Source organism: Coenobita brevimanus, chromosome 113, assembly GCF_032717465.1.
Source record: "Coenobita brevimanus isolate Jiangsu-jjx chromosome 113, ASM3271746v2, whole genome shotgun sequence".
Lineage (NCBI taxonomy): Eukaryota > Metazoa > Arthropoda > Malacostraca > Decapoda > Coenobitidae > Coenobita > Coenobita brevimanus.
In genome coordinates this window covers 21839631-21860113 of record NC_137066.1, presented here as the reverse complement: position 1 = coordinate 21860113, position 20483 = coordinate 21839631, and the positions used below count along the sequence as shown (strand labels likewise).

At 44.7% G+C, this 20483-nt stretch overlaps 1 protein-coding gene across 1 annotated transcript; it reads left to right on the top strand.

The window, feature by feature from the left end:
* The first annotated feature begins 100 nt into the window (after positions 1-100).
* On the top strand, positions 101-10055 carry LOC145418279 (uncharacterized). The gene is made up of 3 exons (XM_080286720.1): positions 101-210; positions 5664-6381; positions 9960-10055. Exons 1-3 carry the CDS (start codon positions 101-103, stop codon positions 10053-10055), a joined length of 924 nt encoding a protein of 307 aa, XP_080142846.1.
* The last annotated feature ends 10428 nt before the right edge of the window (positions 10056-20483 follow it).

Genomic DNA, 20483 nt, shown 5'->3' with positions numbered 1-20483 from the left:
CTTTTGGCAAGCTACTAAAATTTGTAAATTTCTTATAATACAGCGGTTTTTGGCTCATGGTTGTTTTATTTCACCAAATCCACACTTATATATCTTCAAAATGTCAAAGTACGACACCTACATGGCTTCAAAACCTCATGGGAAAGCGGACTCTAGCAGAGATGTGATTTGCTGGAATAAAATTGATGAAGTACATGAGACTTACCGCAGGTCAGTTGAAATGTGCTTCGAATTTTATGAAGCAAATCACCTCTGCTAGAAGGGAGCTTTCACATGCCCTCCATTCCCTCCCTACGCTATGCAGCGTCACATGGATAAAACAGTGTAAACGGTAGGAAATGATACACTACTTGTCATGTGGGTGATCGTACATTTTAAAGTCTGGTGGTGTGAGGCAGCGCGGTGTATCTCATGTGAAAGCTCCCTTCTAGCAGAAGTGATTTGCTTCATAAAATTCGAAGCACATTTCAACTGACCTGCGGTAAGTCTCATGTACTTCATCAATTTTATTTCAAGGGTAAATATTAGGCCAAGAATATAGGACCTTTTACTTGTACAATTACGAGACACTTATGCAATATTCTGAAAAGCTTCTTACATCCCATAGACCACAGCACAGGGTTTCATAAGTCACTGATCACCGTCTCTTTATGTATCGTTATGAAGTGGATGATTATGAGTGAAGTAATATATATATGTTGGTCTTTATTTAAAGGGAAGAATTAACCTCACATATTCTTTTTTAATTTTAAGGATACAACACATGATTTTCTACATTTTATCACAGTAGCTCTATGACCGGCCCTGACCGTCTGCTTCTCACTAACCATTCTCGGATGAGAGGTGTTGTACTCATACAGGCTTTAGAGATTATAGTGAAGCCAAGTCACGTTCTGCCAGCCCCACACACTAAATCACATTCAATCACTCACCAACACCACACCACACCATACTACCCCTCCACACCATATCACACCATACCATATCAGTCTCTCACACTACATGACACGAAATCACACTCCCAGACAACACAGAACCACCCTCCCACACCACACCACACCACAAAAAATCCTCCTCCCACACCACACCACACATAAACACTCTCCCACATCACACCACACCACAAATAATCATCCTCCAACATCACACCACACCACATAAAACCACCCTCCCACACCACACTACACCTCACCACACAAACCTCCCCACATCACACAACCCTCCACACACCACACCACAGAACCCTCCACACACCACACCACATAACCCTCCTCTCACAACACCACACAAACCCCTCCATATCACACTACACCACACAACCTCCCCCTATACCACACTACACCACAAAACCCTCCTACCACACCACACCACACCACACCACACAAAGGGGATTAATCAAAGGGGCCTGAAGCTCCCGCATCTGGTAATTCTGAGCTTGTTTCCAGGTACCTTCACACACACTCCTCTGGGCACATCTTCCACAGAGCAGGCAACAGATGGACAGGCAGCGTAACTGAATGGCAGGCCAGAGATGGAGTGAGAGGAAGAGGTACACAGGGAACAAGATAGATGAAACTCGCAGATCCACCGATATGGGAAGGAACAGGCTAACAACCAGTGTATCAGAGTGGAGAAAGATGAGAGGGGTCCTAATCCTCCAGTGGTAATGTCAGGGCCTGATGATGATGATGATGATGATGATAAAGATGCTGCTGCTGATGATGATAATGATGTTGATGCTGATGATAATGATGATTTAAGTTCAGTACGAGGTAACAGGGTGGGGATAACGGTCTGATGATGATGATCATGCTCATGATCAAGATGAGTCATAATAATTTTAATGATGATGATGATGATGATGATGATGACTGTAGTTATGATAATTATAATAATGGTAAGAATAATAATGATAATTATGACAATCGTAATGAAGATACTGATGATGATTTGTCGGTAGGTGGACGGACGGACGGAACTGCAAGAACTTGGTCAGTAGTCAAAGATCCACGATTCCCCATCCATCCATCCATCCATCCATCCAACCATCCATCCAGCTCCCCCTGATGTTAAAAGCTAAGTCAAATTTCTGTGTCATACGCCTTTTGGAAACAGGGCAGTATTTTAGGAAGCACGGGAGTCTTCTCAGTGCCCCTTCCTTAGCTATTTATTTTTGCATAGCACGTCTTAACATTTTCTTGTAAGCTATTAAAATTTGCTTCATATCGGCAGAGTTTACATTTCTCTCATGAAAGAGGGTGTTTTGGTGTAATGTGCTGATTAAATCGCTAAGGAAGAGATGTAAAGAATTATCAAAGCAACTTACAGTACGATACTGGATGCAGAAAAAAAAAAAAAAAAAAAAACTGAAGCGAAGTTAACGCTTATTATTAAGTCAAGATAAAGATAGGAAATTTATTTATATTTTGTTATGGAGAAATTTGTTGATTTTCACATTAAGGTGCAGTATATTCCTAGATTTCCACTTTCCTTTTTATTGAGCCAAAAGCGTAATAGTGAAAAAATCTAATGAAAAATCGAATAGTCTCTCTCTTGACCCAGTGCCCACCTACCTACAAGATTCCATTGAAAGCCGATAGCAAGTTTTTGATATATCTTGGCCATTGACAGACAGATTGACTGATAGAAAGACAGACAGACAGAAAGACAGATAAACAGATAGAAAGACTGACAGAAAGACAGACAGACAGACATATAGATAGACAGATAGAAAGACACACAGATTGAGAGATAGGTAGACAGACACAGACACGGGTGAATACATAACCTCCTTCATCTTCACTGGCTGAGGTAACTAGGCACATAAAGCAGTCACCACACAAACATTATCAAACCCTCCAGCATCCCACCACCACCATCCCACCACCACCATCCCACCATCATCATCCCACCACCAGCATCCCACCACCACCATCCCACCACCACCATCCCACCACCACCATCCCACCACCACCATCCCACCACCACCATCCCACCACCACCATCCCACCACCATCATCCCAACACCAGCATCCCTCCACCAGCATCCCACCACCACCATCCCACCACCACCATCCCACCACCACCATCCCTCCACCAGCATCCCACCACCACCATCCCACCACCAGCATCCCTCCACCAGCATCCCTCCACCAGCATCCCACCACCACCATCCCACCACCACCATCCCACCATCACCATCCCACCACCACCATCCCACCACCACCATCCCACCACCAGCATCCCTCCACCAGCATCCCACCACCACCATCCCACCACCATCATCCCAACACCACCATCATCCCACCACCACCACCATCCCACCACCACCATCCCACCACCACCATCCCACCAACAGCATCCCACCACCACCATCCCTCCACCACCATTCCACCACCACCATCCCTCCACCACCATCCCACCACCACCATCCCTCCACCACCATTCCACCACCACCATCCCTCCACCACCATCCCACCACCACCATCCCACCACCACCATCCCTCCACCACCATCCCACCACCACCATTCCACCACCACCATCCCACCACCACCATCCCACCACCATCATCCCACCACTACAATCCCACCACCTGCATCCCACCTCCAGCATCTCACCACCATCATCCCACCACCATCATCCCACCACCAGCATCTCACCACCAGCATCCCACCACCACCATCCCACCACCACCATCCCACCACCACCATCCCACCACCACCATCCCACCACCACCATCATCCCACCACCACCATCATCCCACCACCACCATCCCACCACCACCATCCCACCACCACCATCCCACCACCAGCATCCCACCACCACCATCCCACCACCACCATCCCACCACCACCATCCCACCACCACCATCCCACCACCACCATCCCACCACCACCATCCCACCACCACCATCCCACCACCACCATCCCACCACCACCATCCCACCACCATCATCCCACCACTACAATCCCACCACCAGCATCCCACCACCAGCATCTCACCACCAGCATCCCACCACCACCATCCCACCACCACCATCCCACCACCATCATCCCACCACCACCATCTCTCCACCAGCATCCCACCACCACCATCCCACCACCACCATCCCACCACCACCATCCCACCACCACCATTCCACCACCACCATCCCACCACCATCATCCCACCACTACAATCCCACCACCAGCATCCCACCTCCAGCATCTCACCACCATCATCCCACCACCATCATCCCACCACCAGCATCCCACCACCAGCATCTCACCACCAGCATCCCACCACCACCATCCCACCACCACCATCCCACCACCACCATCCCACCACCACCATCATCCCACCACCAGCATCCCTCCACCAGCATCCCACCAACACCATCCCACCACCACCATCCCACCACCACCATCCCACCACCACCATCATCCCACCACCAGCATCCCTCCACCAGCATCCCACCACCAGCATCTCACCACCAGCATCTCACCATCACCATCCCACCACCAGCATCCCACCACCAGCATCCCACCACCAGCATCCCACCACCACCATCCCACCTACAGCATCCCACCACCAGCATCTCACCACCAGCATCCCACCACCATCATCCCACCACCAGCATCTCACCACCAGCATTCCACCAGCATCCCACCACCACCAGCATCCCACCACCATCCCACCACCACCATCCCACCACCACCATCCCACCACCAGCATCCCACCACCAAAATCTCACCACCAGCATCCCACCTACAGCATCCCACCTACACAATCTCACCACCGACACACACACACACACACACACACACACACACACACACACACACAATACTTACTGTATACTATACTATAGTCTCACCAATCTAAAACCAAGGTTTGGGTGGGGTCTGGCGCTGGGTGCAGCCATGCCATACTTCCTAAACGAGCGATGAGTAGATTCTGTTATATATATAATAGGCATCACAGATAGGTACACACATACTAGTACAATATAAACGTAAGTATTCTAGCATATCAAAGGAAAGTAAACTTGTAATGCATATGGCTCTTGTACATCAATAAAGAAACGTGGCATACATATTTTACAGTGTTGCTGAAAAAAATGTAGTTACTTTTACCGACTTTTACGTAGTTCTAAGTTGGGTAAGTAATGTAACAATTACGTTTATAATATAATTTGAAGGAATCAGTAGAACATACGCTATTTTCTTAATAGAAATAAATAAGTTAAAACACTCACGAGCGGCAACATCCAGGCCCATACTGGGAGTTAATCCATTGGAGGGAGATTTAAGCTTCTGTCACGTGCTTCCACTATTCACTTTCTATGTTGATGCAGACACAACGGCAGCTACGCCAACTCGCTCGCATCTACATAGTCAAGCCAAAGAAATGGCCTTCAAAGTAAGCCAGTATTTTCTGCAGGAGAAGCAGTATGGAGGAATTTTCGATGATGTTTCAAGAGCAATTCATCGAACAGCTGCAGCAACAGGACTTAGCAAGAGCAGGATTGAAGCAATACGCAGAGAAGCAAGAGATAATGAAGAAATAACTCTCCAGAATTTACGTATCCCAAGAAAAGGCAACGTGTAAAACCAATTGCAGACTTTTTTGATAACTTCAATGAAGATGTGTTACGCAGAACTGTTTTAAATTTCTATGACAGAAAAGAAATCCCTACCCTTGAAAAAATCCACGCAGAAATGAAGAGTAACCTTTCTTACCCCGGCGGCCGTGAAACTTTAAGAAAAATTACGAAGAAAATAGGATTTCGGTACGCAAGCGTTGATGGACAGAGATTTCTAATGGAACGCAGCGACGTAACCTCTGTCAGGTGCAAGTTTTTGAAAGAAATGAAGGCACTTACAAGCTCTGACAAGACTATCGTCTACTTAGATGAAACTTGGATAAATCAAAACCACACGGTTCCTAAGTGCTGGGTAGACAGCACCTCAGGAAAAGCCGAGGGAGTGCGGGTACCGACAGGGAAAGGTGGCCACTGGATTATTCTGCACGTCGGAACCAAAAATGGATTTGTTCCCGAAGCTGCCCTGATATTCCAAGCAAAAAATGTCGGGAATTACCACGATCAGATGAATGCCGAGACATTCGAGAAGTGGTTTCAGGTACAACTGTTACCTAACAATCCTCCCTCTTCAGTTATTGTGATGGATAATGCATCCTATCACTCAAGGAAAAAGCATAAACCACCAACAGGTTCCAACAATAAAGCAACGATAATAGAATGGCTGGAGAAGAAGGGGATAACAGTACCAGAGGGTCTCCTGAAAGTGGAACTTATGGAACTTGTGACTCGCCACATCACTGCTGCCAATACAAATTACGTCATCGACAAGACTGCCTCAGAGCACGGCCATCGAGTTGTATGCCTGCCTCCTTATCACTGCCAGTATAACCCAATAGAACTCATATGGGCTCAGCTTAAAGGCTATGTATCAAAAAGGAATACATTCCGGAATGCCGATATGAAGCCACTTATTCATGAGGCAATTGAGAAAATTACATCAGAAAACTGGAGAAATGCTGTTATACACGAAGAACAAATTCAAACAGATGATGCAAAAAGAGATGTGGCAATTGATAATTTCATTGATTCTTTCACTATCACTCTCACCTCTTCTGATGAGGAGGATTCATGCTAATTTCTTACATGCTGTAAGAGAAGAGGAATAGGCCTATCGGGGAAACCTCTTAAAAAAAAAAAAAAAGCGCCGTGACACACACACACACACGCACACAAATACACACACACAATACACTCTAATGGAACTTGCTGGTGAGAAAATGTGTTAATGTAACTGTGGTGGTGTGGGAGGTTGCCATGGTAACACACAGGCACCTCCCATCAGTCAAGCAAACATTTTCATAACGAAATATTTTTGCATAAGGCAAGTTAATATCCTTTTGTACACACACACACACACACACACACACACACACACACACACACACACACACACACACACACACACAAACACACACACACACACACTTACTAACACGCATACACAAACCTCCATTCACACATGCTCACTATGAACTCAGCCATCCCTCCACACCAAGTATCCCTTCCCGACACACACACAGGCTCACCTGTGTACACAGAGACAACTCAACACACACACACACACACACACACACACACACACTACTCTCAAATGGAACTTGCTGATGGGGTATTGTGAGTATATAACTGGTGGTGTGGGAGGTTCCCGTGGTAACATACAGCCACCTCCCACGAGTCATAGATCTTCTTAACCATATATTTTGCATATGGCTGGTTAATGTCGTGTTGTATACACACACACACACACACACACACACACATACACACACACACACACACACACACACACACACATTTGTACACACACACACACACACACACACATTTGTACACACACACACAAACACTTTTACACACACACACACACACACACTTGTACACACACACACACACACACACTTGTACACACACACACACACACACACACACATTTACTAACATGCATACCCAATCCTTCATTCACACAGGCTCTCTGTGCACTCGGCGTTACTTCAACGCCAGTATACCTCCCCGACACACACACTGGCTCACCTTCGTACACACAGACAACTCAACACACACACACACACAGACACACACACACACACACACACACACACACACACACACACACATACACATTTATTATCATGCATGCCCAAACCTCCATTTACACAGGCTCACTTTGAACTCGGCCGTCCCTCCACACGTCCTATCACTCCCCGTCATACACATAGGCTCATAGGTTTACACACACAGAACTCATAACACACACACACACACACACACACACACACACACACAAACTTATACTTGTACACAGAACAGGCGAAACTTGGAGTCTGACATCCGTAGACTTTCAGGAAGCAAAATTTCTTAGCGAATTTATGGCCGATCGAAAGTTAGGTTAGGTCACTTTGGGCAGGGTTTGGTCTGATTAGGTAATTTTTGGTTGGGTTGGGTTCAGTTCGACTAGATATAGACGGATTAGGTTAGGATGCTTTAGAATACTTCGGTTTTGATAGGTTTTGGGTTGGGTTTTATTTGGTTGGGTTAGGCTGGGTTAGGTTTGGTTGGATTAGGTCATTTTAGGCTTGACTGGGTTGGGTTAGGTCGGGTATGGTATGGTTAAGTGAGACTGGGTAGGATTAGGTAGGGTTTGATGCGGTTAGGCTGCATCAGAATTGGTTAGGTTAGGTATGGGGAGGTTACGTGAGATTGTGAGGTTAAATACAATTAGACTGGGTTAGGTGAGGTTAAGTTAGATTAGGTTGGGTTAATTTAGGTTGGATTAGGTCATTCGAGGTTAGGCAGGATTCAGTTCGAGCAAATATTGGTAGGTTAGGTGAGACTGGGCTAAATTAAATCGGTTTAGATATGATTAGGTTGGTTTGGGTTAGGTGAAGGTGAAATAGGGCAGATATGGGTGGGATTAGTGAGATTAGTACAGATTAGATATGGTTAGGAGGGATTTCACTAGCACCGGCCACCGTAACATTGGCTTCCTCTGGTCTACCTCACTTTTCCTTTCACTTTTCCCTGTATATTTAATGTCTTTTTTCGACTCATGTTTCCTTGTAGCCTCAGTTCATAATCTCGTTTCCGATTCCCATACTCCAGTCAAGTTACATTTCCTTCTCTTTTTCTTTTTTTCCTATTTTCTTTTTTTTTTTCTACGCATTATTTCCCGTAAAACTTCCGATTCTTACCCCCAATTCTTTCTCTTTCTCGTTCAGCCAGCCTTGTCGTCTATCTTCTTTGTTTTTATTCTCACGGTAATAAAAACGTTCCCCACTTTCTTCCCTATCCCCCGAGAGGAGAATGGTGGACTGCTGGAGAAGCGCTACGCAAGCCTGTAGTCCATCGGGTTCACGTTCAGATGAGCCTATGGGTACAAAGAGGATGAGGATGAGGAGACGGATGATGATGATGAGAAGGAGGAGGAGGAAGAGGAGCAGGAGGAGAGTGACGAGGACGAGGACGAGGACGAGGATTGAAGTTAAAAATATAAGGAGTCAATCAAGCATACACAAATAAGACTCATAAAACCTTATAAACACAACCCCCTCGTCCCATCGGATTCTATGACCTACGTTTTGGCATCAGTCTTTCTCTCCCTATTTCACTCTCTTGTAAAAGTCTTGGTCCCTGTCTAAATGCCTAAAAATACTGCATCGTCAGTGGTTTATGCATTGCGGTCTTTTGTTGGTCGGTCCTTCCGAAGTCAAACATCACAGGAGGTGGACGTGGTTTTGTGTGTGTGTGTGTGTGTGTGTGTGTGTGTGTGTGCTTCGTGTTCCATGTATTTTCCGTATCTGGTGTTCCATTTTTCGTCTGTTTCATATATTTTGTTTGTGCTTTGTGTTACTGCAACATTATGTGCTTGTATGTTTCGTGTTTCGTGTGACTAAGGGTGAACTGCTTATGAGCAGTACTTTTTTAAGTAACGATTGCTTCTTCCTGAATACAGCAAATGTTTTTAGTTTATTTCGCTCAATGGACGACTGTATAAGAGCTTCGTGGAAAATACTAGAACTTCAAAGATGGCAGTAGATACAGCCTTGATTACCAGATATCTTGCCCAAGTTTCAATAGCAGATATCTTGCCTAAGTTAAATAAAGTCGTCTGAAGTAAGAATAAGCTTGAAGGGACGTTGCTGTACTGAAAGTCGTTGGATATGCCTTGTTTTATGTCTTTTCGTATGTGGCTGCGAGATAACAGACTCAGGTTCAGTCTTTTATGGCAAGCGTTAATAGATTTCTCAGTGCTTTGCTTAATATGAAGGTTAATATGTCACTGGAATGTTTTTAAAGCTATCCGCCTCCTCTCAAGTATGGATGTTTACTGTCTGTTACACTCCTACTATTGGTAACATCACTTGTATGTGTTTACAGCTCCCCACCCCTCAGGCATGGGTGTTTACTCGGGTCTATTACATGGGTGTCCATTACACTCGTCCTATTGGTAATCTGTCAATGGTATATTTTTAAAGCCTTCTACCTCCCTCTAGTGCAAGGGTGTTTATTATCTATTACACTCCTCCTATTGGTAATGTATCAAGAGAATGTTTTTAGCTTCCGACTTCCCTAGTGCAAGGCTTTTTACTGCGTATTCCACACACCATAAAGGAAGTCGCACACTTCCTGTCCGATTATACAATGACAACTCTCTCAAATCATTCATGGTCTTCTCATAGCCTTCATCAGCCTCTGAACCACGTAGTCTCGTCTGCTTATACTTGCACTCCTCATAATCCTCATCAGCCTACGAACTACCTATCCAAGCCGTACACAAGGCCAAACAGTCCCACACAGTCCTGCAGATCCACCTTAGATATAACCATATCTTCATACACACACACACACACACGCACACACACGCACACACCCACACCCACCCACCCACCCACCCACCCACGCACTCACGCACGCACGCTCGCGCGCGCGCGCGCATTCATACATACATACATATATATATATATATATATATATATATATATATATATATATGCACATTTACTGATATGCATACCCAAACCTCCATTCAGACAGGATCACTATGAACTCGGCCATGCATCCACACGCAGTGTCCCTGCCGGACACACACACAGGCTCACCTGCGTACACACAGACAACACTACACACACACACACACACACACACACACAGGCTCACCTGCGTACACACAGACAACACAACACACACACACACACACACACACACACACACACACACACACACACACACACACACAAAATACTCTCTAACGGATCTTGCTGGTGAGGAAATGTCTTTTTGTAAATGTGGTGGTGTGGGAGGTTGCCATGGCAACACCAGTCAAGTAAGGATCTTCTTAACGATATATTTTGGATAAGGCTGGTTAATATCATTTTGAACACACACACACACGCACACGCACACGCACACCTGCACATAGCTGCACTTCCACATATCCACACCTCACAATGTCTCCCAAGTCACATGCAGTAGAATATGGCATAAAAGACCCCGGTTGTGATATGATTACCCCAGTGAATCCTATATCATACCTTTTTATTTTATTCTTACTATCTCAAAACGACTTTATTTAATACGATAAATCAGTGGCAGTGACGATTAAGTAAGATATTACTCCTTTCGCAGGGGTGACGAGCGGCCAGTAACAGGAGCAGCCAACAGAGAGCTATGTGGCATTTCTTTACTGCAGTGTGTCACCATATCCCGCCCCACACCACCACATATCACCGCCAGTCCCTCTCTACTCACCAGTCTTCGAAACGACCTAACATCATCTTTCCAGAGCCAAGAAGTGTAGATGTAGATACAATAAGCGTGAAATACAATTATGTCTGAGTTTCTCTCGTAACCCTAGCATGTCATCAAATAAATAACTGGTATCTTGTGTAATTACCCATTTTTAATAATAACTAACAGTAAACTCCCAGCCCAAAAATAGTCAAGACAAAGGGTACTCTGCCCCTACATCACTTCAAAATCTCTTTACCTAAAATCTCGTGGCCAATGAAGTGGAAGATTTTTCGCATAATAATCTGTACATGGAACGAATAACATGCTAGTTTATGGAATACAGGAGTCTGCCACAACTCTCCATTTGGGGGAAAAGAATGGTTAAAGGAAAAAACGTAGACAGAGGCGAATGGTAGAAGGCTGTGGTATTAGACTGTTGGGGGTACTGTTGATATTTTCACTGCCTTTTTCCTTCATATAGAAAATGAAACTAAAGCTTTAATAATCCCCAAATAATCAGATCATTGTTAAGTAACGTAATCTGGTACGAGTAAGGCTAAAAAAATGAGTAATGAGATAAGCAACAACAACAACAAAAATCTCGTTTTTTCTGCAAGAAGGGGTGATATTACAACCATCCGAAATAAAGCTATGTGTTTGGCCAGGTTTACATATCTGTCTATCAGTCTGTCTGCCTGCCTGCCTGCCTGCCCGTCTGCCTTTTCTGCTCCCTGACTGCCTGCCTGTCAGTCTTTGTATGCCTGCCTGTCTGTTGGCAATATAATGGGGAAAAAGTCAGCAGATTATCTTATTTCTTTATTTACATTTTGGATTTACCTTTCTATACAAACCCTTACGTACTCGGGAACGTTGTCGATGGAATCCAAGCAGAAAGAGTCAGCGGACAGTGACTTACTAATTTTTCGCAGTTACCCATCCATATTACTGCTTTCTCTGAATAGGAAGACCACCCCGACTTAATCTGTGGCGTCACAGGTGCGCGGGGAAGTCAAGCGAGCAGATCATCTCTGTCATTAGACTTTGAGTTAGGTTAGGACTAATTTTTTTTTTTTTTAGCATTCAGTAAAAGGACAGGAGTACAAGACAAGGATAAAGGTTCAGTCAGCCGTCATGTCCGAGCGAGAGGCTCATCAATTTCGAAGCATTGTGATGAACAAGCAATAAACAGTAGGTCAGAGGTAGACTCCGTGGAGAGAGTGCATCAGTACATCACGTCAACACGATTATTTTATTTTCTGCTATCATACTTCAGAACCACAGGTGTTTATTGATAAAATGGACGAGCGTTTCAACCGACTGTGAGGCGCGAGTTTTGTAGGCGTCACTTCATAAGCTGGTGGTTAGATTTTGCTGGATATTTCCGCCATTGTCCTGCCTGTGATCTGTCGCCTTGTTCTCGCTGCACCCACCAAAGGTATGCTGTTTGACTTTATTAATTCTGTACCCACTTTACTCTAACTTGGCCTACAATTTCCATCTCTCCAACTTAAATACTGAGTTGTACCAATAGATTAATACTAGAATATGTAAGTCACAAAAAAAGTGCCATTGAAAAGGAGCCGTAGCGCTGCCCTTTTCTGCCAATGACCCATGTGAAGTAAGCGGCAAGAGGACGAAAATCTGGGTCAAGTTACCCTGAAAAAAGTAGTATAATGCAGGATACTATGATATTCTAGGAAGTTGTGGACAGTTGAGAGTTGTTTGTGATTTGCAATAAAGGGACAGGCAGACAGACAGACAGATAGAGGACAGACAGATGCAAAGAACGGAGACACGACAGGGGAGAAGAATCCTGACATTATTATGAGTGTAGTTGACTTCATAGCATACTACATTATATTTGTGCCCTAAGTTTAGTAGCATGTCTTATGTATAACCAAGGTTCAGTGACAACTAGTAAACTAACACACACACACACACACACACACACACACACACACACACACACACAATACTCTCTATCGGAAGTTAATGGTGGAGAAATGTGTGTATGTAACTGTGGTGGTGTGGGGAGGTTGCTATGGTAACACACTTCCCCCCCCCCCACACACACACACTGCAACCACACTAAACCATACACCCTCCATCTCCACACACCCCCACACATACAACACATCCCCCCTCCCCCCCCACACACACTGAAACCACATCAAACCATACACCTCTCATCTCCCCACCACCCAACACACACAACACATCCAAACACACACACACACACACACACACACACACTGCGACCACATCAAATGATACACCCCCAACCCACCACACACAACATATTCACTTACACACACACACACACACACACACACACACACACACACACACAACCACACACACACTGCAACCACATCAATCCGTATACCCCAACCCCCCACCCCCCCGCACACAAAACATCCACACACACACACACACACACACACACACACACACACACACACACACACACTGCAACCACATCAAACCATTCACCCCCACCCCCCACCCTCCACACACAACACATACCCCTACACACACACACACACTGCAACCACATCAAACCATACACCCCCACCCCCCACCACACACACATACAACACATCCACATACATACTCACACACACACACACACACACACACACACACACACACACACACACACACACACACACAGTACTCTCCAATGGAACTTGCTGGTGGGGAAATGTGTGTATGTAACTGTGATGGTGTCGGGATGTTGTCATGGCAACACACAGGCACCTCGCACCACACACACACAACACATCCACACACACACACACACACACACACACACACAACACATCCATACACACACACACACACACACAACACATCCATACACACACACACACACACACACACACACACACACACACACACAATTTATTTTTGGATAGGGCTGGTAAGGAGAGCTGTATGATCATGAGAGTTAATAGAGACAGCATTAACACTCTTATAGTAATATGACTCACTCTCAGCTGAATGCTATCGCCAAGCAGTACATGGAATAAAATACTAGAGTTGCCCCTACTATGAGAGGGCCCGGGTACCATCTAGTGGCTGTAAAAGTTGCTGGACAAGATTCTCGTCTTGGGAGGCGTCGCTACTTGGCTACTTTTGCTATTGGCCGTATGACAGTGGAAGGACGAGGGTGTGTGTGTGTTGCTGTTGCATCATTCCCCTGAGGTATGTGTTGGATATTTGCTGTTTTTAGCCATTAATGTGACTACATTAGGACACAAGGATATCGCACTGACAGCCAGGAAGTATCATGGCCCAAAGATATAATACCTATGAGGCTACTAGACGTAATTCTGATGAGACAAGGGAGCTGTTAGTGTGAGGGAGATGAGGAGTCCAGTGTTACCGTTTCGTGGAAAATCGTCTGCTAATGTCGAAAAACAGATGAACGACGAGCATGGATGTGGGCAGGCGGACGTCATTTCACACTAATTGTTCACGTTATTTTATAGGAATAAGGGGGATTTTGTCTTGATTGGGAGGCATTAATATGTATTGTTATTCAGACCCTTCACAGTTAAACCAACGAATATGTAGCGTTTGTCTATAATAGTCATTTAAAACAAGGAAGAATACATCGTTGAACAGTCTACCTCTACCCACCCGGCGATATCATTAAAAAAAAAAAAATTATTTACAAGACACGTACCAACCATTAGCAGTCCATACTTACTTTGTAATATTAAAGAAATACCGAAACAATGTTGTAAATCGTGTACAGTTGATATACTAGAAAACTTGGATGTGGATAAACTTACTTGTCTCTTGGCTAGTCATTAATCAACATTTGCTGACTTATTAACTCTCTTAATCATTTAACGTCCTTATGCTTGAATCATAATAGGTCTGACATCATTAATTATACCCTCTCTTCCAGTATTCACAGTATACCAAATTTTATGGTAGTTATACCAACAATACATCCTCTGTCATCCTGGTTACTAAACGAGACCGTGTGCAATAATGACGTCACAACCAGTGTGCAATTCACGGCAACTCTGCCTTGTACCGCCTCAATGTTGGTGTCTCAGCACCAGTGAAATAGCAGTGTGAGTGTCGTCCTGTAGATTCTCGTGCCGATCAGACTGGTGGAGTAGGTTTGCCTGCCCCCTTGTCCCTGTCCACCCAACAGTACAGTTTGGGTCCTGAATGTAAACTGATAAGTGCGATTCAGATATCAGAGGGACAATGTGATGAAAAAAAATTATTATATGTTAATTATTTTGCCCTGAAGCGCGCGCACACACACACACACACACACACACACACACACACACACACACACACACACACACGTACACACATACACGTACGCGTATATTGTGGTGGTGTTCCTTCATTTTACCAAGACCAAGATAGTTGTCTTTTTTTGCAGCTTATTTCCCGTAGTTCAGTGAAAGAATTAAACTTACAGCTCTACATCATTTCCATACCACTTCTTCGTGACTAGCACCATTCTAGTGTTAACCCCTTGTCACAACACAAAATTTAAGAAAGAGATTGCAATTTTACGCCAAGTTAGAGTGAACAGCGTATAGTAGTGATGCTGCAACACACGTATATTTGTCCTCTTGTTTACAGGTCACTCCACAGGCTGTCCTTAGGTCACGTCTTCCACAGAACAGGTAACGCTTGGACAGCCAGCGTAACTAAATGGCAGGCCAGAGATGGAGTGATAGGATGAGGCACACAAAGAACAAGATAGAGATGATACTCGCAGAGCCACCGAGCTGGTACGGAACAAGCTAACAACCAAAGGATCGGAGTGGAGACAGGTGAGAGGGGTCCTTATCCTGCAGTGGGGTGTCACAGGCTGATGATGATGATGATGATGATGACGAAGATGGATGTTGCTGCTGATGATCTTGATGCTGCTGCTGATGATGTTGAAGCAAACTCTAGAATATGGTTATATGATAGTGATGTATTTGATGATAATGGTGATGATTCTGATATAACTTCTGTACTACATTTTTAACAGTGTTGGGACGATGATGACATGCTGCTGCTGCTGACGATGATGATGATGATGATGACGACGAGGAAGATGATGATGGTGATGATTACGACAACGAAGACGACGACGACGATGACGACGACGACGATGATGATGACGACGATCTTCAAGTCATTGGCTGAGTAACCTCTCCGTTTCCTTTCTGTTTAACTTCGTGTTTTGGTGACTGGGCATATGTGTGTGTGTGTGTGTGTGTGTGTGTGTGTGTGTGTGTGTGTGTGTGTGTGTGTGTGTGTGTGCGTGTGTGTGTGTGTGTGTGTGTGTGCTTATGTTCGTGTATGTATTTCTTGGTTGATGATACCATAGTTATTCAAATGGCAGAATTATTTCCATACATTCATAGTTTTATTTCAAGGGTAAATATTAGGCCAAGAATATAGGATCTTTTACCTATACAGTTACGAGACACTTACGCAATATTCTGAAAAGCTTATTACATCCCATAGACCACAGCACAGGGTTTCATAAGTCACTGATCACCGTCTCTTTATGTATCGTTAGGAAGTGGATGAATATGAGTGATGTAATACATATATTTTGGTCTTTATTTAATGGGAAGAATTAACTTCACATATTCTTTTTAGTTTTAAGGATACAACACATAATTTTCTACATTTTATCACAGTAGCTCTATGACCGGCCCTGCCCGTCTGCTTCTCACTAACCATTTTCGGATGAGAGGTGTTGTACTCATATAGGCTTTAGAGATTATGGTGAAGCCAAGTCACGTTCTACCAGCCCCACACCTTAAGTCACACACCATCACCCTCTCACACCACACCATACCATACCACCCCCCCACACCGTATCACACCACACCATACCAAACTCTCACACTTCACGACACGAAATCACACCCCCACACCACACAAAATCACCATCCCACACCACACCACACCACAAAAAATCCTCCTCCCACACCACACCACACCACAAAAAATCCTCCTCCCACACCACACCACACCACAAAAAATCCTCCTCCCACACCACACCACACCACACCACACATAACCACTCTCCCACACCACACCACACCACACCACACATAACCACTCTCCCACACCACACCACACCACACCACACAAAACCACCCTCCCACACCACACCAAACCACAAAAAAATCCTCCTCCCACACCACACCACACCACACCACACAAAATTACCCTCCACACCACACCACACATAACCACATTCACACACCACACCACACCTCACCACACAACCCTCCCCACACAACACCACACAACCCCCCCACCACCACACCACACAACCCCCCCACCACCACACACACCATACCACACCAAGGAGATTAACCTAAGGGGCCTGAAGCTCCCGCATCTAGTATTTCTGATATTGTTTCCAGGTGGCTCCACACACACTCCTCAGGTCACGTCTTTCACAGAAGAGATAACAAAAGGACAGCGAGCGTAACTGAATGGCAAGCCAGAGATGGAGTGAGAAGAAGAGGTGCACAGAGAACAAGATTCAGAGATCATATGATGCAGATCTACCGAGCAAGGACGGAACAAGCTAACAATCAATGGATCAGAGTGGAGAAAGGTGAGAGGGTCCTTATCATGCAGTGGTGTGTCACAGGCTGATGTTGATGATATTGATGATGATAATGATGTTGATGCTGATGGTGGTGATGCTTTAACATCGCAACGTATGAGGTTACAGAATGCACAGTGAGGCTGCATAGGCAGGAAATGGAAGAATATGGGTGCATTTAAGTATTTATGTAATGTGATGAATAAGGATGGAAGATAAGAGGATGAAGTGACTGAAATGATACTTCAGGGAAGGAGGGTTGCTTGTTCTCTAAAAAGCAGTGATTAGGAAGAGGGAACTGAGGATGAAAGTATGAAAAAAAAAAAAAAAGGGCACTGCATGCTGTGATTCCCACTTTAAAGTATGGAAGCGAAGCTTGGATCTTGTTGAAAGGACACAAGTCAAGAGTGAGAGCAGTGGAAATGAGCTACGTGAGAGGAACATGTGGAGTTTCATAGAGAGACAGACAGACAAATGGGCAGATGAAGGAGCATTGTGATGTTGATGTGGATGAGAGTGAAAGCGTTAAGAGAAATACTTCGAGATGGTTTGGCCATGTGGAGAGGATGGCGAATAAGAAAATGACTAGAAGAGTGTATATGAGTTAGCTGGAAGGATAGAAATGGGGGGGGAGGAGACCGATGATGAGATGGAGGGAAAGAGTAGAAACGTATGAGAAGGATACTTGAGCTAAATGGTAGGGGACAGTACATCATGGAGGCGATTTGCATGTGGTAACCCCTTATGGGATTAAGGCGTCTGGCTATAGATAAACAGATAAAGATAAATAGATAGATGTGTGATGATAATATGATAATGAGGCTGCTGCTGATGATGATGAGAATGGTAATGAGAATGAGAATGACAGTGTAAATAATGATGATGATAATGACGACGACAGCTATGATGATGATGATGATATTGATGATGATTCTTGTCGGCAGGTGGAAGGACGAAACAGCAAGAACACCACCGTCGGTCAACGCATCCACGATTCCACATCCACCCATCCGTCCATCCATCCATCCATCTCGCTTGATGTTAAAAGCTAAGTCTATTTAACTTAAGTAGTACCAATTGCTTCTTCATAAGCTTTCCAGCTGTCTGAACAGATCTGCAGTAGCTTTTAACTTCTAAAATAACTCGGTTCTGGTGCTCAGTTTGGTACTTTTATTTTTCTTTTATCAGAACTGGCGAGGCAGATTTTGAGAAAAGTCCCTCAAGTAACTCCTATTATTTTTTTTTACTAGGTTTCTAATGATGTACATAGATCCGTTGTTGCTTTAATAGTTTCCTAGACAACACAGTCTTGGCGCTGTTCTCTGCCACCCTATTATACCATGCCATATAGTGTTCTTGCTCGCTTGCTCTCTACGCTCGCTCGCTTGAATAATAAATCACTGAAGAAAAGGTGGTATAAAGCCCCCTAAGCCGCCACAGTATTTAACCCTCGGTATGCAGTCCGTTCCCTGTGGCCTTGTAACTCTGTATACCTGGAGCGCTTACAAAATAACTTGAAATAATTTTCCTTTCGTAACTATACTCGTTTCACTTTAACTTGGCCTGAGATGTTGTTGTTGTTGTTCTTGTTACATCTTAGGCTCCTCTGGATGTGAACCCAATGCTATGTTGAAGGACTGTCTGTGTTGAGGTAGTGTGGTGCAGGAAGTCAGTGGGTGTGCTGTGGTGTGGGGTTGCCACTTTGCAGTATGAGGACAGGGAACTGTATGTGTGTTATATTTTGTGTTAGTACTGTAGCAGGGAAAGCTGGTGTACTCGTGTCTCTAGGTTCTGTAGTGTTTGAAGGGTGTATGTCTGGTGGTGGCACATGAAGGATGCTGTTTGGCAGAAAGTTTTGGATGACTAGGGTGTCTATGTGTTTATGTATGTGTTTGGTATAGAAAGTTTTGGCTGGCTGGGGTGTCTGTGTGTTTATGTATGTGTTTGGTATAGAAAGTTTTGGCTGGCTGGGGTGTCTGTGTGTTTATGTATGTGTTTGGTATAGAAAGTTTTGGCTGGCTGGGGTGTCTGTGTGTTTATGTATGTGTTCGGAATAGAAAGTTTTGGCTGGCTGGGGTGTGTTTATGTATGTGTCTGGGAAGTGTAGAGTTGGGTGGAGGAGAGATGTTGCAAAGATAATCTGTGTAGTGTTGGGCGGTTGTTCGATTTTGTTTCTTTGTGGAGAGGATGATGCAACATAAGGTTACAAGGGTGGGACGGATCTTGAGCTGAAGTGATGAACTGTGTGCCTCTCTTATTCACTTGGTCTCTGACTGAAATTAGTTATGTTTCATGGTGTAGGCTGTCAGTACTTGTAGGCTTCGTGTCTTCTGCTATCAAGGTATTGTTTTCTGTTCTTTAAAGCTTCTTCGTGTTTGTGTTGGGTAAGATTAGGGTTCAGCTTGTGCGGCAGTAATTCACGGTTGTTTTAATGTGTTACTTATAAGTGGAGGATGGAGTTGGGATGTATATGAGAGGGGGGGGGTGTGAATTAGGGGGAGTGATGCATAATGACAGGGGACAGGGTGGCATAGAGGCGACTTGTTTGTGGCCACCTCTTA

Coding starts and splice junctions, on each gene's coding strand:
- LOC145418279 (XM_080286720.1), top strand. CDS start 101: ATGTCAAAGTACGACACCTACATGGCTTCAAAACCTCATGGGAAAGCG. Junction 211..5,663: donor GTACATGAGACTTACCGCAG/GTCAGTTGAAAT, acceptor TTTCTATGACAG/AAAAGAAATCCCTACCCTTG. Junction 6,382..9,959: donor CAGAGCACGGCCATCGAGTT/GTATGCCTGCCT, acceptor ATGTGTTTACAG/CTCCCCACCCCTCAGGCATG.